This window comes from Meles meles, chromosome 18, assembly GCF_922984935.1.
Source record: "Meles meles chromosome 18, mMelMel3.1 paternal haplotype, whole genome shotgun sequence".
Taxonomy (NCBI): Eukaryota; Metazoa; Chordata; class Mammalia; order Carnivora; family Mustelidae; genus Meles; species Meles meles.
The window spans coordinates 59,668,172-59,692,630 of NC_060083.1; the positions used below are offsets into that span (position 1 = coordinate 59,668,172).

Here is a 24,459-nt window from a genome sequence, read left to right on the forward strand (position 1 = left end):
TACCATTTACTACATTTGAGTCTTCATCCATATAAAGTTAGCGTTACTTTTAAAAATTAGAACCATAATATAAACCAGTAGAAAAAGGCCTGACTGAGCCTCGGGCAACCCTGGGAGCAGGTCCTTGAGGCGGCCCGCCCCCGCCCCGACCTGAGCAGGAGGGAGGCAGAGAGGGGTAGGGCTGGCCTTCTCAGAGCCAGCCCACAGGGCAGAACACTGACTCGAACGGAGGCCCAGGACAGAGAGAAGGCGGCCTCACTTTGCCACCAGCAAGCAGAGGCTCTCAGCTTCCCAGCCTCGCTGTGTCTCTGTGCTCCGGCCTCTGCCCCAGACCATGGCAGAGCCCGTCCCACATGGCCGGTCCAGGAGCATGAAGGGCGGGCTCGCTGGGCCACTGCTGAATGAGGGGCACAGGCTCATAGGGCAGGGGCGAGAACTTGGTGGGAACCCTGGCCACGTCCCAGTGAGGGCGCATGCACGGTAATGGTGTGTGCGTGTGGCGGGGGGGGGGGGGGGGCCGGCACCAGCAGGGGCGGAGGGAGGAGATCGGCAAAGCCCAGGACCTTGGGAAGGAGAGAAGCCCATGTCGCCGCAAGGGTCCTGCCGGCAGGGGAGCAGCAGAGGAGCACGTGATCAGGGGGTCCCCCAGACTGAGGAAGGGGGGCCTCCCTCCCCGGAGGAACCAGCCTCTGTGACTGTCCCTGTGCAGTCGGCGTGGCTGGCGGAGGGAGGGCCGGGGCCCCCCGACGGCGGGTGTCCAGGGCACGGGCTGGGGCGCTCCACAGACAGGCAGCCCATCCCTCGGGGGTCAGTGCAGCACCTGGTCCAGCTCGTACTTCTCGCAGAAGCGGCTGGTGAAGGGCAGGCAGGTGAGGTACTCGATCCAGGGCCAGTGGATGGGGTAGACGTAGAGCCAGATGACGAGGGAGGTGAAGAGGCCGGCAAAGACCAGCAGCGACACTAGGATAAGGGCACGTTTGCGGTACTTGTCGCTGGTGCCGAAGGTGATGTAGGGCAGGAAGGCGAAGGCCAGCAGCAGGCCGCTGAGGAAGCCGAAGATGTGGGCGATGTTGTCGATCCAGGGCAGGAGGCCACAGATGAACAGGAAGAGCACGATGGCCGACAGGTTGAGGAAGGCCTTCCAGGGCCGCTCCAGCAGCTGCCAGCTCTGGAAGAGCTCCACGAAGAGGCAGGCGAGGAGGCCAAACTGCGAACCCGCCGGGCCCACCTGGGGCAGGGCGGGGAGGGGAGCGGCGTCAATCCCAGGGGCCCGGCGCAAAGTCGGGGTGCAGCCGGGCGGTGGGAGCACCAGGACCCGGCTCCTCCCAGGGCAGGGGACCCGACAGCTGAGGCTCCCAGACCAGAGCCGGCCTTGCTGCACCCACCCTTTCTGCCAACACCGAGGACTGGCCGCGTGCCCAGTGCGTGGCCTGTGCTGTAAGCAGGACAGACAGGCCTACAGCAGGCAGCAGACGGCGGGATGGACAGACACCGAACAAGCCAAGGGCATGGGGTTGAACCGATCGGAAACCTGTCCCTGTTTCTGTGGGTCACGAACTGTTGCACGTTGCAGATTTCATACTGCTCAACCCACAGACACATGACATACGGCAAGGCAAGGGTTACGGTCACGAAGAGAAATGAAGTAGAGAAAGAGAGCAAAGCGGGGGACAAGGGCTGGGAAGGTCTTTCTGGAGGTGATGCCTGAGCGTGATGCAAAGGCATCGCTGTCCGCTGCCCCCGGGGACTAGGGGATCAGCCAATAAGCCCACAGCTTAGCTGTCCATCTGCTGTCTGGCCCAGGAGGGGCCGCGCATCCCTCTGGCGGCTCCGGGGGGGAAGGGCGGAAGCAGCAGAGCTGGCCCTCCCCGCCCTGTCCCCGTCCCTACCTCCGCCCGGTATGGGAGGAAGATAGCACTGGCGAGGTTGCCGGTGATGCCACTGAGGATAAAGATGACGGCAATGCGGTGCCAGCCGGCCAGCTTCTCCAGGTCCCGCAGGATGGTCATTTGGAAGACCACAGACACGAGGCAGTGCACCACGCTGGGGAGTGGGGCACAGCAGGCGTCAGCTGCCCCCTATCTGCCCCCCGCTGCCAGCCAGGAGTCCTCATCCACGGGCCAGAGCGGGGGAGGGGGGAAGGGGGGGGCACGCGGGCAGTGCAGGGGGCACAGGGGTGTGGGGGGAGGGGAGGGCAGTGAGGAGCCTTTTACCCTGCGTGGAGGAACAGAGACAGCCAGAGCCTGTAGAACTGATCGGGGACCTCGGGGTTGAGGAAGGGCAGCAGCCCGCACACCTTGTCCAAGCAGTGCACCTGACGGCAAGCACAGGGCAGTCAGTGCCTGTGGCCTCGCTGGCCCCGATGTGGGGGTGGGGGGGGGCACAGATCTGCAGGCGGTGGGGGGACACATGGCCACCGTGCTCACCTCCTCACGCCTGGGGCCCCGGCAGGCCCCACCTTACCTGGGAGCAGAGTGTTGCCTCTTCGTGGAAATAGCCGTGCATGAACTCACAGTACTCCCGGGTGGTGATCTCACAGCTGCGGGCCAGGGAGGCAAGGGGATCCGTCACAGCCCCGAGGGCCCCCGCCCACTGGCAGGAAGGGGTGCCCCTCTGCGGGGACCCTAGCTCTGGGGCAGGCTCCCCTTCATCCCGCTCACACCATGGGCGACCCCTGAGTTGAGGAGGGAGGATACTAGCCCGGGGGGTGGGGGGTGACCGAGGGGCACGGGGCGGGCTGACCTGCCCTTGGTGCCAATGCAGCAGGGGCGGCCCTTGATCTGGCAATCCATGTGTAGGAAGCCGGTGCGGTTACTCCGGGCCTGCTCGGTGCAGATCTGCAGGGGGCGAGGGGGGACGCCCACACTGGGTTGGGCCCCTGCGGCGGCAGGCACCCTACCCCCGGCCCTTCCTAGACCATTCTCCACCCCAGACACTCACTGGCCACTTGGTGATGTCATCGGGCCAGATGTGGGCGCCGCTCGAGGCTGGCTCCTCGCAGGTTCTGGAGGCAGAGGTCAGAGGGGGCAAAATGAGGAGCTGTGGACGTCCCCCCAGCCTGTCACACCCACCCGCTAACATCCCCGGGGGAAGGCATATAGCACACTCAACCCTGTCTTCTCACAGCCCAGCTGGGCCGCCCTGGGACGGTACCTGGGGTCTTGGTGGCACACTGCCCCTGATGTCCGCTTCTGGCCCAGATCAGACTTATCCATGGGGGGCCCCGTATCATCCTGCCACTTGACAAAAGTGGCTAAGGTCTCCTGGAGGATGAAGGAAGGTTGGTTACGTCTAGGATCACATCATATCTGTTAAAGTGAGCAAGGGACCCTCTGGATGGGGGCTCTTCCCCTGGTCCCCAGGGCTCAGGCCCATCTCCCAGGACCTCCACCCCTCGCTGATGTTCCTAGGACCTGGGAACATCACTTCCTTCACTTCTCCGGGGCTGGGGAGGTCGGCACTCTCCCTGCGCTGGGCCATGTACGGGGGTGTATGGGGCCTGGAAGGAGAGGGGGACGTGGTCACTGTCCGTGAGGGCCCCTCCGCTATGCCAGGGGCAAGGGACGGTGGTGTGCAGGGCCAGAGTCGGGCTGGCAGGGGCTGGAGGGCCTGGCCCCACCGAGCAGTCCTTCCGCTGGGTCTGAATGCAGCCCGAGTGGTCGTTCTGAACACAGCAGCCCGAGTCCCGCTCTAGGTCTCGCTCCCGAAGCACCAGCTGCTCGATCTGCTGGTCCTTCCGGATGCAGGGGGAGAACTTGGCTCCCAGGTGGATCAGATCAATCTGGGGGAGGGCAAAGAGTGAGCCTGGGCCCAGAGCTGGCCACTCGCTAGTCTCCCCTGCAGGTCCCCAGATGAGAGGGGCTCCTGGGCGGGCGACAGGGCCCCAGGGTTCCCTGCTGAGAAGCTGCCCATCCCTCTGGGCTCCTCACCGAGCTGGGGCCAATCCAGAAGTTCTCCTGCTGGATGTACTTCACGCTCTCATACACACCTTTGTTCCTGAGCACCTGGTGCAGGGGCGAGGGGGGGCGGTCAGGGGTTTCCGCATGCCAGGGTAGGGACCCCAGCGTGGGGCTGAGAGGTAAAGCCATGCTGAGCCCAGAGCACCCTCCTGCATGGGCCAGGCTGTGACCACGGGAGGGACTCCAGGGCCGATGACGCTGATGTCTCTCGGGGGTCTCAGGACCCCCTGAGGGGAGCCCCCTTCCTTAGCCTGACTCACCAGCTGGGTGGTGACGTGCTGGGCAAAGCCCACAGGAGCAATGCCGTACGTGCAGATCACCAGCAGTGTGATGATGATGTGGACGAAGGTCAGCCAGTAGGTGAAGTAGGGCCTGGGGACAGAGGCCCTGGGTCAGCAGAGCCAAACCCACATCCCAACCTCAGCCTGCTAAGCTCAGCCCCCGTCAGCTCTCAGTTGCTCTCTCCCTTCCCCTTCTGTTCCCCTCCAACTCATCCTTCACCACGGTGACTTTGAAAAGGCACCCCAGGTCTCTCTCCCAGCTTAAACCCTTAGATGGCTTCCCGCTCCCCCTGGAGTAAAGTCTGACATCACCGCCTCCTGCTGGCTGCAGGGCCTTACTGCACCTGCCCGCTTTCCCTTAACAGCTCCTGCAACAAACCGTGATCCCTGCAGCCCCAGGGCCTTTGCACCTGGCATTTCCTTTGCCAGGGATGCTCTTCACATCTCTCTCTACCCGGCTACATGCTGGCTGCAGCCCTCCCTGCCGGCCGTCCACTCATGCCCTGTCCTCCTGGGACACTTGCTACACTTGTTACTCATTATTTTGGTTTTGGGTTTGATGTCGATGGGGTCACCACCGGTGGTACACGGTGAGAACTGCCCCTCCCCAAACCTCTGGTTTCCCCCCGACCGTCCCCTCACTCATAGAGCTTCTAACTGTCCCTCTGGCCCCCGCTGCACCCCCGTCCCTCCTGCCAGAGCTGTTCCAGGGCTCAATGAATCCTCGATGGCTGTTGGGGGCGGGACTAAGGACACAGGCCAAGTGAGCCAGGAGGGTGAAGAGGCAGCAAAGGGCCCAAGAAGCCTTCCCAGGCGACTCGAGTGCTCGTGGGGACACCCTGAGGGCCTGTCCCCACTCTCCTCTCCCACACCTGCTGAATACGGGGTGCCGTAGGTGAGGGACCCTCGGGGGGATGGGGCGGTTGTCCGCGCTTCCCGTCCGCCTACCGCGGAGGGACTCCGGAGGGCGGGGCGCTCAGCGGGCAGCCCCGAGCAGGCAGCCCCGGGCCTGCGGGCCGCTCACCGGTGGCTGTCGAAGCTCTCCAGCTGGCGCTGCACGGTGCTGCTGATGCTGCGGCGGTAGCTCCGGTTCAGCCAGTTGCCCACCACGCCCAGCCCGTAGTGCCGCTTCTTGCGGTCGAAGGCGAAGTGCTTCACCTTGGAGGCGATGCGCTTGCCGCGCCTGGCCCCGTCCACCGGGCCTCGGCCGTGCTCCTTCTTCCTGGGGGTGGGGACGGCTCTCAGCCTGCTGCCCCCACCCCCCATGTCCCAGAAGGGGGCTCGGGGGGGAGGCACTGGGGGTCTGGGGAGCCCTCCCGAGCTGCGCCTTCTCCCTGTGCCCCGGAGGAAGGATGCCCAGACTCACAGAGGCGTCTGCACCCCATCGGGGGAGACTGGGGAGGCCGAGCGAGGGATGCCCCGGAAGTAGCTGGCCGAGAGTGGGGGAGACTCAAACACGTCATCGGGCATGGAGCTCATTTCCTCCTGTGGTGGGGGACACAGAAAAAGACAGGACCTCAGTTCAAGGACAGGACAAAGCTAGATAGATGGGCTCTTTGGGAGGGAAGCGGAAGGCTCGTGCCCATCCACCCTGACCGTGGCTTTCCAGGCTGGCCCCCCACCCTGCCAGGTCCTCCACAGGAAGACAGGGCCCAGGAGTTCCACAAGGTGGCCCATCCCATCCCACCCATGGGCCTTTGGATCCCTCAGGGGCTCCCCGCAGAGCACAATCAAGGCCAGGCCACCCCATGCCCTGTGCCCGAGACCCACACCCCATGCTTGCCTTACTAAAAAATGAGGAGTCAAATGTGTCTGCGCCATCCACCACGTCCTCCTCCAGGAAGCTGGGGTAGGCGAAGCTGCGTTTGACCACGCGGCACCGCTGACCCGCGGCATCCAGCACGGAGCGGCCCTGTGATGGGGCAGAGGCCCGGCCATCAGGCCCAGATCAGGGGCCACTACCCCTGCCCCCTCCAAAGGAACTGTGAAGCCCGTCCTCCCGGGGCAGTACCCTGGGAGATGGGACCCTGGACCCTGCCCAGAGCATGGAGCGAAGCTTCCATAGCCCCGAACCCACCGCTCTCTCCAAGATGTTCAGTTATTCTCACCCTGCTGACCTCCTTACCTCTGGCTGGGGCGGCTCCCTCCCGCGCACTCATTCTGCACCCTCGCCCCCCACACTCAAGCCATCTGCCCCCGCTGCAGCTTCCTGGCACCGCACTGCGGGCCCACGTCTGCCTCTGGGACTCCAGTCGGTGGCTTCTCCTCCCATAAACCCCCACCCACTAAAATCCGATCAAACCAGCGCTGCTCCCCTCATGGGCGGGGCCCCCTCCACCTCCAGGCCTTTGCATGGGCCCTTCCCTCCCCTGAGAATATGGTTCCTTTCCTTCCTTCCCTGGGGAGCTTTCCCTTATTTTTCCGGACTCCAGCCCAAGTGCCTGTCCCAACGTCAGCCCCTCTCCTACGCAGGCGCCCCTCTCATCACGCTGAGTAGTGATACCGGCCCCCTCGCGGCTGGGAGCCCTTCCAGGGTGCGCCACTGGCTCGGTCCGCCCCACAGTCCCCGCGCCCAGCACATCACAGGCGCCGAGTGAACTTGGGTGAAGGGTGGTCCCTACACAGGTCACTTCCTACTTTCCCAGCTCGGGTGGGTGCAGAAACCGGCTTCTAGAACTGTGGAGAGCTGGGGCTGGGAGGACATGGGCGGGGCTCCTGGGCTGCAGGGCCCCTCCCTCTGCCCTCGGCACAGTCTGGCGGGGTTGGGAGGGGTGTTCTGGGAAGAGGGGGGGAAGGGGGCGCCGGGCAGAGGCGGGGAGGCACCCTTACCTTGAGGAGGGCGGCGGCAGCCTGAAAGCTCATGTGGGCCACAGACGTCCTCTTGCGGCGGGGCAGGTGGGAACAGCCGGAGCGGACGCTGCTGAAGGAGGTGAGGGACAGGACCCCTGGGGTCAGTGGCGGGTGCGGGGCATGGGGCCTGTCCACCTCGTCGGGGTGACGGAACGCCCGTCCTCGGGCCAGGGGGTCCACAATCTGGAAGGGAGGGCAGGGGTGAGCAGAGCCAGGGCTCCCGGGGCCGAGGCACCTGCCACTCCCCACCCCCCCGCCCCGCCCCCACCGCCGCCAGGGGAGCCCACCTTGGGCATCCTGCAGGGCTTGGGCGACTCGGCGCCCTGGAAGGAGGGCACCTCCTGGCTGGGGAGCTCCAGGTCGCGCTGGCACGAGGGCTTGAGCCGGCCGTAGCGCACGCTGCAGTGGTGGAGGCTCCGGCGCTGCCAGTGCTGCCGCTTGGCCTCCCAGTCGCCGCTGACCCCGAACCACTGGGCCGTGCCCCTGCGGGAGCACACGGAGCCGTGGCCACCGGGCCTCCACGACGCCCACGGCCGGACGGGGAGTGCGCGCTGGCGGGGGTCCCGGGAGGGGTGGGCAGGGCAGGTGAGGCGGGAGGGGCTGGGGGAGGTGTGTGCTGGGGGGCCGGGGGACGGGCACGTGTGCCTGCCGTGCAAGGGGCAGACTGGCTCCCCCTCTGGCTCCTGGGTTGGTACCCGATGACCAGACGGAGAGGGGTAAAGAGAGTCCGGGGCCAAGCTGGGCTGGGCAGGCTTTGGGGGCCCTCCTGAGGGTCAGAGCCTCCCCTGCAGCCCTGGCTCCTTGAACCCACAGCCTCCAGACTGTAACTTTCTACAAGACACCTTGGGCTCCAGCTTCCTTCCCCTGCCCACCCCCTGACCTCCTGCAAATATGCAGGTTCCAGCCCTGCCCTATTCCTTCTTCTCAGAAGGGGACACAGGGGCCGGCCCAGCAGAGGTCCCCAGGGCTGCTGGGGGCAGGAAGGTGCTCACTTGCGAATGCTCTGGGACAGGGAGGCCTGGCGGCGGAAGCCAGGGCGCTTCTCCGAGCTGCCCTCCTGCCATCGTCCCCGCGGCTCCTGGAGGCTGACACTCTTCACGTAGGCTGGGTTCCTGGGCCTCTGTGGGAGGCAGGGCAAGAGGTCAGGCTGGGACTCGGTGGAGCCCAGACCCTGGGCTGGCACTTCTTCCGTCCCCTACACCAGAACCCTGAGAACACACCTCGCTCCTAAGGTACACGCCTGAGCTGCTGTCCTTCCGACTGTAAAGTCACTTTCTCTCCACTCTTCAAGGAACCCTAACGTGATTGCCCAACTCCCTGACCAGGGCTCCCCCTTGGCTCCCCGTATGCAAAACAGCCCCCGGGGTGAGTGGGCGCCACCAACACAGGACCCCTTTTATGCCCAGGACACTGCTTCGAGGCTGCTCTCAATAAGCCCTTTATGGAGCGCTGGTCCAGCCCGTCTTCATTTCCATTCTCCACGGGAGCTGGGCGCTGCGGGGCCAGCTGCTGATGCCCTGACCCCCGGGTCTGCCAGCCCCTGGGTGGGGGGGTAGGAAATGGAAACCGCCGGGACTGGTAGAACCAGGAGCCTTCCTCAAGGACTGTGGTCCCGGTCTCCCCGTCCACGACCACCGGGACACGCAGCTCCTGGGCACAGGGCTCATTCCAGTGACACGGGCGGGGAGGGAGGGGGCGCAGGCCTAAGTCACTGAGGCTCAGGCAGAAGGGGCCGCCTCCGGCCCAGTGGTATCGCATGGGCACAGCTGTGGCTCCCCAGTGAGCCTCCAGGCTGCCCCCTTACCTGGGGCAGCATGCTGGCCTGCTCGCCCGGCGCCGGGTTCTCGGGAGGTGGGATGGTGATGGACAGGTTGGGCGGCTTCCGGCTCTGCAGGCGGCTGCTGGACACAGAGGACACGCTCTCGCCATTCTTGTCAGCGGAGGCCATGGTGGGCTGGGGCAGGGCGACTGGGATGGAAACAGGGAGAGGGGGTATGAGCGTGTCAACAGGTGGCAAGACAGGAAGGGACCTGGGGGCCCCGGTGCCAGGTGGGTGGCCCAGGCTGAGAACCACCTGCAGAATTGCCTAACTCTGGGGTCCAAACCGCTGCCTGGGCAGAGGCCGACTCTGAACTGGGTGGGGTCCGATGTAGGTCTATTTCCATCCTTTGTTTGCATTCCACGCCCGGAGGGGTCTGGGGAATCCCCACCTTTCCACCTCCTTCCCTTGGTGGTCTCTCTGCTTCGGGCAAGAACCACACCCAGAAAGGAGCCGAGGGCAAAGGACAAAGCTACAGTGACCTTGGCCGCCTGGTCACCCTGGTCAACATAGGCCAGGGGCCAGAGGGCAGCTTCCTTGACTTTAGGGCAGGGCTTGGGGGAGGACAAGAAGGCTCCAGGGTAACCCAGTGCCCTACCCGCAAACAAGAGGTCCACAGCTGTACGGGGAGCAGGCGGTTCTCCGAGGAGCCGTCCCTGGGTTCCTAGCGAGGAAGTGGTAGTTCAGCCTCATTACCAGACAGACGGGAAAGCCACTGTGCTGGTTCCTGTCCCCTGGGCTGCCTGGTTCCTTTTTCAAAGGTAACTGAAACTGCCACCTGTTTGTACTTTGATCTTTCCGTGGAGGAAAAACGTTAATCCCAGCGATAAAGGTGGCATATGCTTATTGCAGAAACAAAACACAAAAATGACTCCGATGATTATAAAGCAGCAAGTGAACTCAGGGTCTGCCCGTCACCCCGTCTTCCAAGAAAGAGCCTCTTTGCACCCGGAGAAGGATACACGTACTTAGAATTTTACACGCTCACACCATATCCTTTCTTCCGTCGGCTGCACATCAATGCATACAGACAGATCTACCTTTTTTTTATTTTTAAAGCAGGCTCCACACCCAGCGTGGAGGCCCACAGGGAGTCTGAGCTCACGACCCTGAGAGGGAGACCTGAGCCAAGATCAAGACTGGGATGCCCGGCCAACGGAGCCCCCCCAGGCGCCCCTACCTTACCTTTCTTGACTGCTGAAAAGACTTCGCTGAGTGGAATGCACCAAGATTTAACCAGACTGATGGCTGTTTGGTGTGTGTTTGGCATTTGGGACTCCTGTCCAGTGTTAACCAAAGCCCTTGCCTAGACCGTGCACCTGTCCCAGTGCTGCCCCAAAACGAACTTCTAGAAGTGGAACTGCTGGGTTGGAGAGTAAGTTCAGCCTGAATTTCAGTGGATCCTGGGAAATGGCCCTGCCAAGAGGAGGGGGCAGTTTACCCCTCTTCCCTGCCCCCGCCTAGATCTGGGGCTTGTCCATACTCGCTCGTGGCCCCCACTCCCACCTCCCCTCCGATTCCACCAGAATCGCCGCTCTGCCCGTGCTTTCCTCCTCCCTTCCTCATTCACTTTGCTCTTTCTCTGGCTGAAACCCTTCGCTTTCTCCTCTCCCCACTTCCCGAAGCTGCTGGAGCTGACCTTGTTTCCCTTCTCCCAGCACAAGACCAGGGACTCCACATCCACCTGCCGACACAGTGCTGACCCCGGGTGTGCGGAGACCCGGGGAGAGTCACATGGGAGCCCTCTAGGTAAGGGCTCGTGGGACCGACGTGTGACCGAAAGGTGACGCAGCAACCACGTGTGGCCTGAGTCCGTCAGTCCCCTCCATCTCTACGCAGCCCCCCAGAGCCAGCATCTTCTCTCCACGGCAGAGTCACAGCAGCCTCCTGACCCCTCCACCTGCTGCCCCTCGCGTCCCCAGCCTCATGACCATCCTCCATGCAGCAACGGACATCACCTTTTAAAACCACCAATCACACCACGTCTCTCTCTGCTCAACACCGTCCCAGGATTTCCCGTTCTCACCTCAAGTCCACGCTTCTCACTGGGGTTTCTGGGCCCCGAGTGGCTCTGCGTCCTCCTCGCCCTTGAACCCGCCACTCTGAGCCCCTCCCTGTCTAGCACCTGCTGAGTTCTGCTAGGAGGCGCCGAGGGGTCACGGTCAAAAGCATGGGACCTCTCAGTGGCTGTTGGTTGAGCATCTGCCTTTGGCTTGAGTCATGATCCCAGGGTCCTGGGTGTGGGTCCCGCATCCGGCTCCCTGCTCAGCGAAGAGCCTGCCTCTCCCTCTCCCTCTGCCTCCTGCTCCCCCTGCTTGTGCTCCCTCTCTCCCTCTCTGCCAAATAAATAAAATCTTAAAAAAAAAAAAAAAAGAAAAAAAGCATACTGCCACTCACTGGGTGGTCTGGCCTTGACCTGATCTCGACCATGAGTCACCCGCATCCTCACTTTGTAAGGAGGAAAAGACCTCCCCCAGGAGAGGCGCCCTGAGCATCAAATGAGAGAATGCATGACGCACACCTGGGCAGTGTATGCACACAGAAACTTGTTCTAGAATGTTCACAGCAGCATGGTCATCAGAGCCAAAAGGTGCAAACAGCCCAGAGGCCCAACGACAGACCAACAGAGAAACAAAGGGTGTTCCATGCACATAATGGGATTTTGAGTCAGCCAGAAACAGGAGAGCAACACCGACACGGGGTCCAGCACGGCTGAACCTAAGGATGTTATGTGAAGTGAGAGAAGCCGGACAAAGACCACATGCTCTGGGAGTCCATTCATATGAAAGTCTGGACAGGCCAGGGGTAGGGGGACAGCAGCTAAAGGGTGGGTCTCATTCTCAAGCGATGGAAGGTGGCACAGACCTGTGAATATACCAGAAACCATTGAATCGTACACTTTCTTTTTTTTTAAGATTTAATTTATTTATTTGACAGAGAGAGAGAGATAGCGAGAGAGGGAACAGAAGCAGGGGGAGTGGGAGAGGGAGAAGCAGGCTTCCTGCTGAGCAGGCAGCCCCATGCGGGGCTCGATCCCAGGATCCTGGAATCATGACTGAGCTGAAGGCAGATGCTTAACGACTGAGTCACCCAGGCATCCCTGAATTATACACTTTAAATGGATGTAGTTTATGTGGATTAAATGGACTAAATGTGAATTATAGCTCAATGACGGTGTTGAAAAAGTCTCAGGCAGGTACTCCATGAACATTCGGCCTCTGCCTGTGTTCATCTTTCTATCCTCATATCAGATCATCACACAATAGAGCAGGTGGCTCCTTCCTATCATTCTGGTTCCAGCTTGGGTGCCACCGCCTCCAAGGAGCCCTTCCTGACTGCCCAAAGCAGCTCTCCCGCTCCTGCTTCAAGCCTCTCCATGACTTTACCCTGGTCACCTTCCTCTCTCTGCCATATTCCCTGCGGTACCACCCCATCCAGCAGAGTACTGGCCCACAGGTAGTATCCGTACGTATTGGCTGAAAAATAAAAAAGCAAGCAAAGCGGCGGGTGCCTTGGGTCCAGCCCGCGTGGCTACCCGGCGTCCTACCTTCGGGGTTTGGACTGAGCTCAGTGCTTCCCGGGTCTTGTTGCAGGGGTCTTCAGAGCATGTTCTAGTCCTTCCCTCACTCCATGCAGATGCTCTGGTGTCCGTCCAGCTTCAGCTCCGAGTAAAGGTGGACAGATGCCAAGATAAGAGGCTTCCAGGCCAAACAGGGCCGCTCACTTGGTGCACACAGCCTATAGAGAGGGAAGGGCAGGTTCAAGCAGGCGTGCTGGAACAATGCATCTTTCAATCTTCTTGACCTCAGTCTCTGCACCTATGAAATGGGGATAATCCCACAGGCCTCATGGGTGAGGGATTAAGACATCTGTTCTCCTGCAGTAAGGACCTCCACTCTGGGCTGGGAATCCCAAATCAGGGCAGTCCCTATTTTTTGTGTGCGTCAATGTAACGTCATGAGAAACGTGTTGGCTTCTTCTGATTAAGACTTCCTTTCGAATGGAGTAAGATGGATGTTGAAGGCGCGTTCAAATGAGTTACAAGTCTTTCTTTGGGGGCGCCTGGGTGGCTCAGCGGGTTAAAGCCTCTGCCTTCGGCTCAGTTCATAATCCCGGGGTCCTAGGATCGAGCCCCGCGTCGGGCTCTCAGCTCAGCAGGGAGCTCGCAGAGGAGCTTTGCGGCAGACCCTCCCTTAGCAGAACCTCGCAGGCTGCTGGGGGTGGGCAGGTCAGTCCTCAGGAGCGCCAGGCTTGGCCCCTCACATCCATTATCCCACTTTGTCCTCAAAAAACCTTTGAAGGTGGACATCTCCCATTGTTCCCATTTCGTGGATGGGCATAGAGGGAGGCTCAGAGGGGTTAAGTAACTTGCCCATGCTCACACAGCCAGGAAGGGGAACAGCTGGGTCTCTTCGGGAAACAGAAGCCCCCCCCCCCCCCCCCCCCCCCCCTCCACCGCCACCAAAGCTTAGGGCACACTGGGGGCTGGACAGATCCCTATCAGGGTGACCCAGTCCAGTCCAGTCGGGAAGGAAACTTAGTTTTACTCAACAGCACTTTGCAAACTCTGTTCCTCAGCGGCCTGGGGTTACCCAGAGGGGTACGTGGGGCAAACCGGCTGGCACCAGTCTGTGCCCTCCCTCCGATTTCACGGGGCGGCAAAGCGTTCCAGCTATAAGACAGAGGAACTCTGGGTGTGCGGGGGCGCCCGAGGGGGGATGTGAGGCAGAGCTGGGGGCTCAGGATGCTTTCTGCTTCAGGGTTTGCCCAATAGACTGGGCATCCTCACTTCTATCCCAAAGTGCTGGCAGTCCTGACTCCACACCTCAGGGCAGGCTGGCAGCGGGCGAGAAGGCCCCTGACAGATGACGGGCAGATGGGCCTCAGTGCCAGGCCAGCTGGCTCCTCGGATGCTACTTTACCTCTACTCTGGGGGCAGCTCCAGGACAACAGCCTCCCCTGGGGCCACTGCATGGAAAGTTCTCTGGTTCGGTCTCCTTTGGGATCAGGGGGCAGCAAGAGGGCACCAGGCAGGCGCTGTTCTGCCCCAAGGAAGGAAGGAGGCAGACAGTGGAGGAAGGCTGGGAGAAAGGTTAGGACGAGCTGCTGAGTGGGAGCTTGGGTGAGGTCATCAAGCACGCAGGCTCCCTCTGGAACTCCATGCTGATCACACTGTCCCAGAGTAAGCATCCAGTGCCCTTCAGAACCTGTCTCCACCCCCAGCAGACACACATGCCCTGCAGGTCCCTGGCCCCTACTTCCTCACCTGAGGCCCTGCACCTGGCACAGCAGGCTCCGCCCCCCCCCCTTGTAATGTCACCTCCTCCAGGAAGTCCGCCCTGTCCCCACCAGGCAGAATCAACCACTTTCCCACCTGCCTCCGCTAGCAGACTGCAGACACCCGGCTGTGTGCAGGTGTCCCCCTCCCCCAGAAGCACCAAATCCGGAAGCTGGCTTCCACTAATGGCTAACGGGATGGGGGGGGGGGCATATGCACCGTTGCAGACTGGCAGTCCACATGGACCCCAGACTAAAACCATCCCTTCCCCGTCCTACACTCAGCCCAGGAAGGGAGTGGCCCACTCTGGAAGTCTCCAGGAGGGACTCTCTGCCCTGCTAGGGCTCGGGGACCACTGTGGGCTGAGGACGGCAGATGCAGTCCCAGGATGAGCCCCCACTGGACCTCCCGTTCCCGTCTCCCAGCACAGCCCGGACTCCCCGGCCTGCCCTCCCATCCCAAAGCCATAGCAGCCTGGTTGGGGCCTCCGGCCGGGCCTCCGCTGCACTGCGGGCATCTGTGGCAATGTCCTGACGCTGGGGAGACCGCACTGGCCCCAGGACACTTCTGGAGGCCATAGGGAGAAGTGGCTGTGCCCGGAGAGCAGCGGCAGTTCTGGGGGCACACCTCCCTGGGGAAGAATGGGGAATCTAAGAGAGCCATTTTCACCGTCTTCAAGGGCAGTGCCGAGTCCTGGCCTCGAGCCAGCTTTACTCCTTGGCCTCAGTTTCCTTCTCTGTTAAGCAAGGGACTCGGGGGCGCCTGGGTGGCTCAGTGGGTTCAAGCCGCTGCCTTCGGCTCAGGTCATGATCCCAGGGTCCTGGGATCGAGCCTTCCATTGGGCTCTCTTCTTAGCAGGGAGCCTGCTTCCTCCTCCTCTCCCCCTACTTGTGATCTCTGTCTGTCAAATAAATAAATAAACTCTTTTAAAAAAGAAAAAAGGCAAGAGACTCGGACGAGGTGGCGGCCCAGCTCTGACACCCACCAAGCCCACAGCTTAGTACGAACCCCGCTTTCCTACAGCCCCTCTCCACCACGGACGGGAGGGCCTACTCCTGAGACTTCCCCCAACTTGTGGAAAAATGGTGGGCAGGTGTACCAGAAGCCCAGTGCCTTCCTTGGGGTGGCGGGGGGCAGAGGGTAGGGCTGGCAGTACGGGGGGCCACAGAACCCAAGTCTTGGGCACGGACGAACCCAGATGGAAAAAGTGCCGGAGCTTTGGGAGCACCCCGCCCGACACATATCTCCCACGCCCCAGAAATGCTTGCTCACTGCAGAGGAAATTGTGACATCCTGGGACAGGGCTTCCTCCTGGCCCAGTCACATCCGCAGCTCTAAGACCCCAGGGCTGCCGCAGCACCCAGCCTGTGGGCTAGGGAGGGGTGGGGGGCTTGTGCGGAAGGTCTGGGAGCCTGCCCCACCCAGCAAGGCCAATGCTGGGTGCTGGCCTCAATGGGGCCTTCCACCCCAGCCCAGAACAGCAGGGCCTGGGTAGAGGGCGGTGACTTCGGGTAGGTCCATCATAGGGTGCGGGTGGGGCAGATTCAAAGAAAAAGCCAAGTGCAGAGTTCGAATCATCTGGAGGTGCCCACGGGTTGGTACTTTTGTACCCCCCGCCCCCGACCTCCTACAACCAGTGCTGGAACCCGGCTAAGAGCAGCCCAGATCAGGCGCACAGGACAGAAATGCAGACTCAGAAAGCGCTCACTGATGCATCTGGAGAATCTGGTTTCCCCACAAAGGGTGGGGCTGGGCATTGCTGGCTAAGCCGTGTCCCGGCAGACACAGCCACAGTGAGCAAGGCCTCGGCCGGAGCGGTCTCCCCACAGGGCTCTTCCTGGGCGGGCTCAGGCAGGGTGCTGGGTGAGCATCCCCTCTCCTCGAGCCCGTGGGGCCCCACTGTCCCCTCGCCAGCTCTGACTCTGGTCCCTTCTCTCCCTCCCCACCTGCCGGCCACCCAGGCACACCAGCTGGCTAATGGCAAGGGGTCCGAGCAATCCCAGGCTCTGAGGCCCTCCAGAACCAGGATGGGGAGTCAGCAGCTGCAGCTTCGGACGCAAACAGGAGGCTACCGACACCGAGGCCTGGCCTGTGTGGCCCGAACTGGGGACAAAGGGAAGAAAGGGGCCCTTGGACAAGGGGTAACAAGCATCCCCTCCAGCGAAGAGGCAGACCACTACTAGCTACTAGGCTCAATCAGGAAGTTAAGGGGACCTCCTGGGGTGGGGGTGGGGGTGGGGGGCACCCAGGTCCCCTGAACCAAGGAAGGAAACTGGCCCCCGGCCCGGGCTTGGAGCTGTGGGTGAGTGGCAGTGCGGAGGGAAGGAAGACGGCCCCGGGCTGCTGGGAACCTGCCTGTCCCCTGATGAATCACAGAATGACAGGGTTGACAGCCAGGAGCAAGGAAGTGGCCTCTCTCCCCTGCTTCCCTGCCACAGAAACTGAAACTGGCTGGTCCCTCCCCACAGCCTTCTGGGAACCAGGGCGTTTTTAGAAAGCTGCAGAGAGGAGAGGAAGCTGGCCCTCGCCCACTGTGCAACCCCCAGCCAAACCCTGAGTTCTGCTGACCTCAGGGGACGTGGCTCCAGCTCCCCTTGAGACCCGGAAAGGACAGCTTATGTAAAGGCTGTCATCTAACCCTGTCTCCCAAAAGGCGTCCCGATGACCCGTGACTCACCCCACACCTCCCTGCGCTGCCAAGAGCGGGCTGGAGCAAAGGGCAGGGAAGTGCCCAGCGGACGCTGAGGGTCTGGGGACAGGACTTAGGAAGAGAGAATGCAGAGGCGGAAAGGGAAGCGGACACAGGGTCCCTGTCAGAGGCTACAAACTCTAAGTCACTTGCTGGTCAGTTAGAGAAGCCAGCGGGTTGCCCCGTCCCTCTCCTTCCCTCCCAGCGAGCACCCGCTTCCCCAGAGGTGCAAGTCCACGGAATCGACTGCACTGCGGGGCTGGGAGGCTGTGTGGCCCGGTGCAGAGGAGAACTGAAAGCACCTGCGGGTTTGCGCCCCTCCCACAGGGGGAGCCCCGATGTCTCTACCCTCCCCACACACACCTTAAAAGCCTTTGCTCAGGGGCGCCTGGGTGGCTCAGTGGATTAAGCCACTGCCTTCGGCTCAGGTCATGATCTCAGGTTCCTGGGATCGAGCCCCGCATCGGGCTCTCTGCTCTGCAGGGAGCCTGCTTCCTCCTCTCTCTCTGCCTGCCTCTCTGCCTACTTGTGATCTCTCTCTCTCACTGTCAAATAAGTAAAATAAAATTTAAAAAAAAAAAAAAAAAAAAAGCCTTTGCTCAGGGGCGCCTGAGTGGCTCAGCGAGTTAAAGCCTCTGCCTTCGGCTCAGGTCATGATCTCAAGGTCATGCTCTCTGTTCAGCGGGAAGCCTGCTTCCCTTCCTCTCTCTCTGCCTGCCTCTCTGCCCACTTGTGATCTCTGTCTGTCAAATAAATTTTTTAAAAAATCTTAAAAAAAAAAAAAAAGCCTTTGCTCAAACTCAGTTCGGAAGATAAAGAAGGGGGGAGGGGCAGCAGGTTCAAGGGCTTGGTGACCCACTGGCTTTGCCCCATCACACCCCAGGTTCTGGACTCCCTGTGACCCAGTTACCGTGGCTTGGGTGGCACAGCCAACCACAGACACGGGAAGTGGGTGCTGGGCTCTAGGCCCAGAGCAGGAATACATGGACGTTGGAGGGGGTGCCAAGTTCTTAGAGTGGGGCGCACCCCAACACCCCTTTGTCCCACCCACCAGGCTTTCTCGGGACCACGCGCCAGTGAGGAGGGCAGAGACGTGAATGTCCCAACCTCTGCAGGGGGCCCTGCGTACGGGAAGCCAGCTGAGCTGGGATGCAGGGGCAGGCAGCACTAAATGCCACCAGGTGTCCCCAGCTGGACACAGTGCTGGACCCTGCCCTCCTAAGTGGCCTCCCAGAGAGCCCTCTGGAACTTTCTGGACTCCACAAGCTGCCTGTCGCAGCACACAAGGGGATGGAGGCTGAGCAGGGACGCAGGTGCCCTCCCACAGCAGCTCCCAGAGCCTGGGGGCCAACTGCAGCCTGGGGACAACAGAGGGAAGGGAGCACAGGGGCTGGTCCCGGGGGGCCCTGCCCAACAGCCCAGCCTCCTCTGGGAAGGTGACCTGTTCTAGTCCTGCTGCTCCCGGAGCATCGCCGTGAAGGGGAGGAGTCGGGGGGGGGGGTGTCCAGAAGGCCCTGGTCCTTTCTGGGTCTGATACCAGGGCACAGGATGGCTCCTGGAGAGGGACACCATGTCAGCCTGAGCTTGATGCCAGCTGGCTTTGCTCCAAACATCGAAGAGGATTTGCCTCTCTCAGGATCTCGAGGTACTAGAAATTGTTTTTTTGTTTTGTTTTGAAGTTTATTTTTTTGGTCATCTCCGCACCCAGCGTGGGGCTAGAACTCACAACCCTGAGATTCAGAGCCGCAAGCTCCACCCACTGAGCCAGCCGGGTGCCCCTGGGAACCGGGTTTTCACTGGTCCTTGGCACAGGCAGAGGCCTAGACGCTGCTCCGAGGTTAGGGGAAGGATGGGGTGCAACGTGGGTTGGGGAGCAGGGGAGGCCCGCTTCACTCTTGCTAGAAGCTCCCCGACACCTAGAGGTGACAGGCTGTTTCCAGACATGAGCACACTCAGTACACAGACCAGGGCTCTGTCTTGGGCTTGCAAGGGTGGGGTCCACCTAATTTCCACCCAGCTCCTTGTGGCCTGGCTCTAGACAGTGCAAACACTGTCTAGCTGAGGCAAACGGGTCTCAGGTCCAACCCTCAATGCTGGGTAGTCTTAGACAAGCCACTTAACATCTCTGACCCCAGTCTGTTTATGCTAAAAGATGCTAAGCAGCCCCCCAGGAGTCTGAAATCTGGGCAGCTCTGTCCCCATTAGCTGGGGCTCACCTTGGGTGCGGGCGCCGCAGAGGGACAAAGGCTGACTTACCATAGCTTACAGAGAGGTCAGCACCCGGCCCAGGGTCATTGAGCCAGAAGTCAGGCCCTGGGCTGTCCTGGGTCCCCTCATCTTGATCCACTCAGGCTGCGGCTCTGGGTGCCCCTCACTTCTGGAGGCCCAGGCTGGCCCCACAGCTGGGAGGGAGCATGCCAGGCAAACAATTTTCAGCTTGTAAACAGTCATTAAGGAGCTAATAAACCTGACTTCCCAGAACCCTGCCCCGGAGCTTGCGGCTTCCCCAAAAGAGGTTGGCCCCAGCCCCTGTGACGACCGAGCTTCAGGGCACTTGGACGTGGGCCCAGGCAGGCCATTAAGGCTGGGGGTGTAAGGCTTTGTAAACCCCGCCTCACCGCAGCCCCCTGCCTCACTCTGGAGCAGCACGGATTCTCTGGCTGCGGAATGAGGAGGGCTGTGGGGCCGGGCGGGACAAAGACAGGACTCAAACCCTGGCATGGCCACTTACCTGCCAGGAGATCTCGGGCAAGTTACCACTTTGGAGCCTCGGTTTCCTCTGCTGTGAAATGGGCTAAGGTCCCTCCAAACCCGCCGATGCAGCAGAGATGACATCAGATGATGAACGGATGGGGCCTGGCACACAATCAAGGGCCACTAATTGGTGGCTGCTTTTATTCCTGGCTCACCGCTGCCCACTTCGTCTCTCTAGCTGAGCCGAGAGCCCCGGAGGTAACAGACCTCTATGTGACAGGTGGGGAAATTGAGGCTCAGACACATCCCCTGTCCCAGGTCCCATTGTTGGGCGGGGCGAGGGTGGGGGGAAGGTCTTGCCACCCTGGAACTGGTGAGGCAAAGTGGCCAAAATAGGGGCCTGGGGTGGTGAGCGAGGGGCTGGGGGTGAGTTCAGGTGTGGGCCTGGGACACTCCGGAGCTCCTCCCAGTGCCCCAGGCAGAAATGACGTCACCCGGAGCTTAGGCAGCGCTGGGCTTATCAAACGGCCTTCTCAAACCTTCTCTCACGCTGTCTGTCCCTCTGTCAGGATCACCAGTGGCTGACAAGGTGAGAGCCAAGACTCGGGCCATATTTCCGTGTCAAGTCCTGCTCCTGGCCCATCCCACAGGCCTCCTGCAGGCTGCCCTGGAGGCCTGACCTGGGGAGGGCCCCCTGGAGAGGGAAGAGCCGCTTCTCGCTGGACGTCAGGGGCATATGACCACCTGACGGTGCTCCCGGCTCGGTGCCCGGGGCCCCGCGGGGGAGGAGGCAGCCGAGAAAAGCAAAGGCTCTGAACGGCTTACCTTGTTCCTGGCCCCCCAAGCCCAGCCAGAGGGCGCGGAGGCTGAGGGCCACCGCCCCCACGAGCCCCTCACCCCTCATCCTGACGCAGGTGCAGGCAGACAGGGAGAAGCCCCTGCTGGAGGAGCCAGCACGCCCTGGCCTGAGGCTCCCCTCCCACGTCCAAGCCCACCCTCAGTCCCCTCGGCCTCGGTGCAGCGGGGGTCCCCACCCCAGACCGGGCCGCACCGCCGCTCTTCCACAGGCTCTCAGCCAGCCCTCCCGACAGCCCACGGGGCAAGGCCCGTCATCGCCACGAGCCTGTGCCAAAGGCACAGAGACACACCCCTGACAGCAGGCACGATGCCCTTATCCTCGCGGCTCCCACCTCAGACCCCGGGCCCAAGACTTGCCATGGGTCACCCCTGGAATCCTCACAGCAAGCCGTCCCGGTGGGCTACCGCTGCCCCAGAGTACAGCTGCGGAGACTGAGGCACGGACCCCAAGCGGCCCTCCCTTCTACTGACCACTGCCTCATGGGCCACCATGCCGGCCAGCTCCTGGGCCTCGCTCCTTGGCTCCCCACGCTGGGAATCACCCTCCTACCGTCCTCCCAGCCTCCCGGCCAGCATCCCTGACTGGCACTGCCCACTTAGCTCCAACCACTGGCACCCCGCCCCAAACAGGCCTCTGGCAGCTTTCAAACTACAAACAAATGACTTGTGTCTGGGTCGCTGGATAAGTTTACGCAATGACGGAATGTGAGCGCTGGGCTCTGGTACCTCCCTGAAGACGACAGGCTGAATTTTTCTTTACACTCAGATCTGACTCCCATAGGGAAGCAACAGGAACTTTATGGGCTGTAGGGGAAAGCCCTTGTTTTGCCCCAGGGATGGGGCAAAACCCTCCCAGCCCCTATCCTGCGAGCTGGCCTCGCCCGGGCACCACCCCAACCTCTCCACGGCGCAGAGGTTAGCCTGCACCCGCAGCGGGCGCGGATGATCCCGCCAGTGCTCCCTCAGCCAGGTCCAGCTGGGTAGGAAATGCGGAGCAAAGCTGTGAGCTCACTCTGGAAATCCCCACAGGCAGCCGGGACAACACTGAAGACTGTTCCAAAGTGGGTGGTACAGACCCGAGGGGACGTGTGGAGAGGGGGAGGCAGCCCAGAGTTCCTCTCCCCAGATGCTTCCCCCTGGGGGGGTGCGGGGGGCTGGGGACGCGCCGATCCTGCCACCACTCATTCTGAACCAAAGAGAAGTACCAGGTGGCCCATTCAAGTCACCTGTTTTTGTTTCAGGATTTTTTAAAAAAAATTCTTATTTATTTAAGTAATCTGTATACCCAATACGGGGCTCAAAGTTATGACCCCAAGATCAAGTCGCAGGCCCTCCTGAGCCAGCCAAGTGCCCTCGTTCAAGTCACCTGGACACCCGAACAGGTCCGTGCACGCACGGACACACCCCCTCGACAGCTTCCTGCTCTTATCTGCTCTCCCATCTAGCACGGTTTCTGGCAAGTCGAGGGGAACACTGTAAGAGCTCTGGCCACCAGGAAAAGCACCACCACGGAGGAACAGCCAGACGGAGGCCCCGGCAGCCTCCAGGATGATGTATTTGGGATGTGACTAATTCCTCCCCCGAGAGGAACGGATGTCCCCTCCTGGGCCTCCCGCGTGTGTCTTACACCACGTACAGCTGTAGCTCGCACAGGATTGAACCAGACAGGAGTCAGCCGGCGGCTTAGCAGCAGATAGGCACAGGGTTGGGGGCTGAGCCACGGCCCAGGTTCAGGGTCAGGCTCTGCCACTGGATTCCTTAACAGCTCTGCACTAGTCCCAAGTGCTGCCTTGTGCCGCGAGGGACACATTAAAAGCAGAGGCCACTGTTACAGTTTCTGGTTCAACAAAAAGATGGGAGTGTCCCTCCAGCCCTTTAAAGTTAAAAGCAAACAGAAACAAAAACAAAAACAAACCAACCAGAAACTGCCACCTGCTCCTTTTGTCCCGCCGGAGCTCCCGGGCCTGGAGGCCAGGGTCCAGAAGTGAACAGGAAGGGGGCAACGGACACTGTCAGAAAACAGGAAGGGAGGGCAGCGGGTGGCCTGGGCTCCTGGGGACAGACAGCTGCTTCACTCCATCCCACCCCTCTAGAACAGCCCCCCCACCCCATCCTCCAAGACCTGGGCCAGTGTTCCTGAGCCCAACTCAAACCAGAGTCGTCCCTACTGGGGTCCCCCTGGCCTGGCGCTTGGCTAACACCAGGAACGGGTGTGCCTCGCTCTGCCAGCAGGGGGGCCCACCGTAGGGCCTCTTCTCTAACTCAGGGTTCCCACAGCCACAGGGGCCCTTTTTTTGTTGTAGGAGGGAAGCAGACCGGGGGAGCCACAGGGAATTAGAAGCCTGTTAGTCCTTGGATGTTATTTTCCTGGTGTACCTACTGGAAGAGTTAGGGGTCAGTTTAGAAGGGAAAATTCCAGCCCGTCACATGGCGCCAGGAGTCCATGCCTGTCTTAGCAATCCAGCTTTGGGAACAATCTATGAGAACAGAGAGCCCCCCCCTTCCTCTCCTCCCCCTCTGTTCCCTCCCCCAGGGGGATATTTGAGCTCGAGGGCTGCCCTGGCTCACCTTGCATGGAAGGCTGCCTTAGGGGTGAGGCACTCCAGGACTGAGCTCTGAGAAGGCCCTGTTCCCAGCCCCTGGGACTCACCTCCTGTCCCATAGCACCCAGACCTGCTTTGCGCAGAGACTGTGGTTTGAGCAGGGAAGAGGAAGGTTTATGGCACCGAAGGGAGCCTATTGCTAGGGCAATAACTGCCCTCACATCTATCTCATTCAAGTTTATTTTGTTCCTCCCCTAGCCCCTGGGGAAACTGAGGCAAGCAGGGGAAGTCTGTGAGAAGTAACCTGATGAAACAGGTGTGGCACCAGGGTCTCTGAACCTTAGCACCGCACTGACATTTTGAGCAGAGTGATTCTTTGCGGGGGGGAATTGTCCAGTGCGCAGTTAAGATGTTCTAGCAGAATCTCTGGCCCGGACGCACTAGACGCCAGTAACAACAGCATTCCCCTCCTTCTCCTGAGCTGTGATAACCGCAATGTCTCCACTGTCGGGTATCTTCCGGCACCAATAATCAGTCCCCGGCTTGACACCTCACTGCTCTAGAACAAGCTTCACTCCCCACTCTTCCCTCCGCCCTACCTACAGAGTGGACAGGAACACATCTTTTTACCAGCCAATGTCACCCACACGGGGTCCTAAATCTAGCCACTTGGGAACCAGGCGCCAGCGCACCTGTGGTGTCTTTGGCGGCCCTTCCCAGCTCTGACACCCTCTCAGGAGCTCCAACCCTTCAGCCTTCTCGGGTTAGGCAGGGGCTGAGACCTCGGTTTCCCCTCTGCCCTGGGATGGGAGGGTGCCTCTAGCAGCCGTAACCCTTTCCAACCCTAACCTAACCCAAGGCCCTGGAGGACTATCAGAGGGGGCCAACCTTCCCCAAGGCCCTCAGTCCAGCAGTCAGGACTTCTGGGTCCAATTTCTGAGCTTCGATCTAGCCTCGCTGTGACTCCGCTCCCCTGCACCTGTTTCCACCCCCGCGAGGCTGAGAGCACAGACTCTGCTTCGGAGTTTAAAGGGGAGGGAAGGATCGGAGTTCCAGGCGCTTCTGGGAGGAAGGCGGGACCGCGCGGTCCTGTCCCCTTCCTTCCGCGGCCTTAAACTTCGGCCCAGTCGTCGTGCCCTCCCCACTCTGGTGACCCGTAGCCAAGGGACCCCCTTCGGCGTCTTGTCCCAGCCGAGCCCCGGGGACCGGCAGACCCGGTCCAGCACCTCCGTCCGAGTCCAGCCCCGACCTCTGGCCTCCAGCGCGGCCCACGTGGGGCCCGAGCTCTCCGGCAGGGCGGGCACCCTCGCCGGCCGCGCACCGTCGCCCCAGGCGAGGTTCGGGCCGGACCCCGCGGACCCCTACGGCGCCTGCCGCCCGGCCGCCGCGCGCCGGCTCCGCCCTTCGCCCCGCGCTCACCTCCCTGCGGCCCCACGTCCCCTGGACGCAGCTCCGAGCGGCGCGGGTCAGCGGCTGGGCGGTGGCTCC

The 24,459-nt window shown here is 61.5% G+C and overlaps 1 protein-coding gene across 3 annotated transcripts; it reads right to left on the bottom strand.

Annotated features, from left to right (window-relative positions):
- RHBDF2 (rhomboid 5 homolog 2) lies at nucleotides 1–24,459 on the bottom strand. Of its 3 annotated transcripts, XM_045985971.1 has the most exons (21): nucleotides 24,391–24,459; nucleotides 19,608–19,732; nucleotides 12,457–12,647; nucleotides 9,508–9,573; nucleotides 8,895–9,058; nucleotides 8,083–8,210; nucleotides 7,378–7,573; nucleotides 7,070–7,273; nucleotides 6,024–6,152; nucleotides 5,607–5,725; nucleotides 5,265–5,462; nucleotides 4,220–4,331; nucleotides 3,930–4,004; nucleotides 3,620–3,781; nucleotides 3,154–3,263; nucleotides 2,941–3,004; nucleotides 2,743–2,837; nucleotides 2,464–2,539; nucleotides 2,214–2,314; nucleotides 1,890–2,043; nucleotides 1–1,228 (listed from the first exon to the last, which is right to left on the bottom strand). In XM_045985971.1, the coding sequence occupies exons 5-21, from the start codon at nucleotides 9,036–9,038 to the stop codon at nucleotides 809–811; spliced, it is 2,487 nt and encodes an 828-aa protein (XP_045841927.1). In that variant the 5' UTR covers nucleotides 9,039–9,058; nucleotides 9,508–9,573; nucleotides 12,457–12,647; nucleotides 19,608–19,732; nucleotides 24,391–24,459; the 3' UTR covers nucleotides 1–808. The 3 variants fall into 3 exon arrangements, with proteins under 3 accessions (XP_045841927.1, XP_045841928.1, XP_045841926.1); XM_045985972.1 differs by lacking the exon at nucleotides 19,608–19,732 and having other exon boundaries at nucleotides 24,391–24,455; XM_045985970.1 differs by lacking the exon at nucleotides 24,391–24,459 and having other exon boundaries at nucleotides 19,608–21,038.

Coding starts and splice junctions, on each gene's coding strand:
- RHBDF2 (XM_045985971.1), bottom strand. CDS start 9,038: ATGGCCTCCGCTGACAAGAATGGCGAGAGCGTGTCCTCTGTGTCCAGC. Junction 4,332..5,264: donor GAGAGCTTCGACAGCCACCG/GTGAGCGGCCCG, acceptor CTCTGTCCCCAG/GCCCTACTTCACCTACTGGC. Junction 2,540..2,742: donor TGCATTGGCACCAAGGGCAG/GTCAGCCCGCCC, acceptor CCTGGCCCGCAG/CTGTGAGATCACCACCCGGG.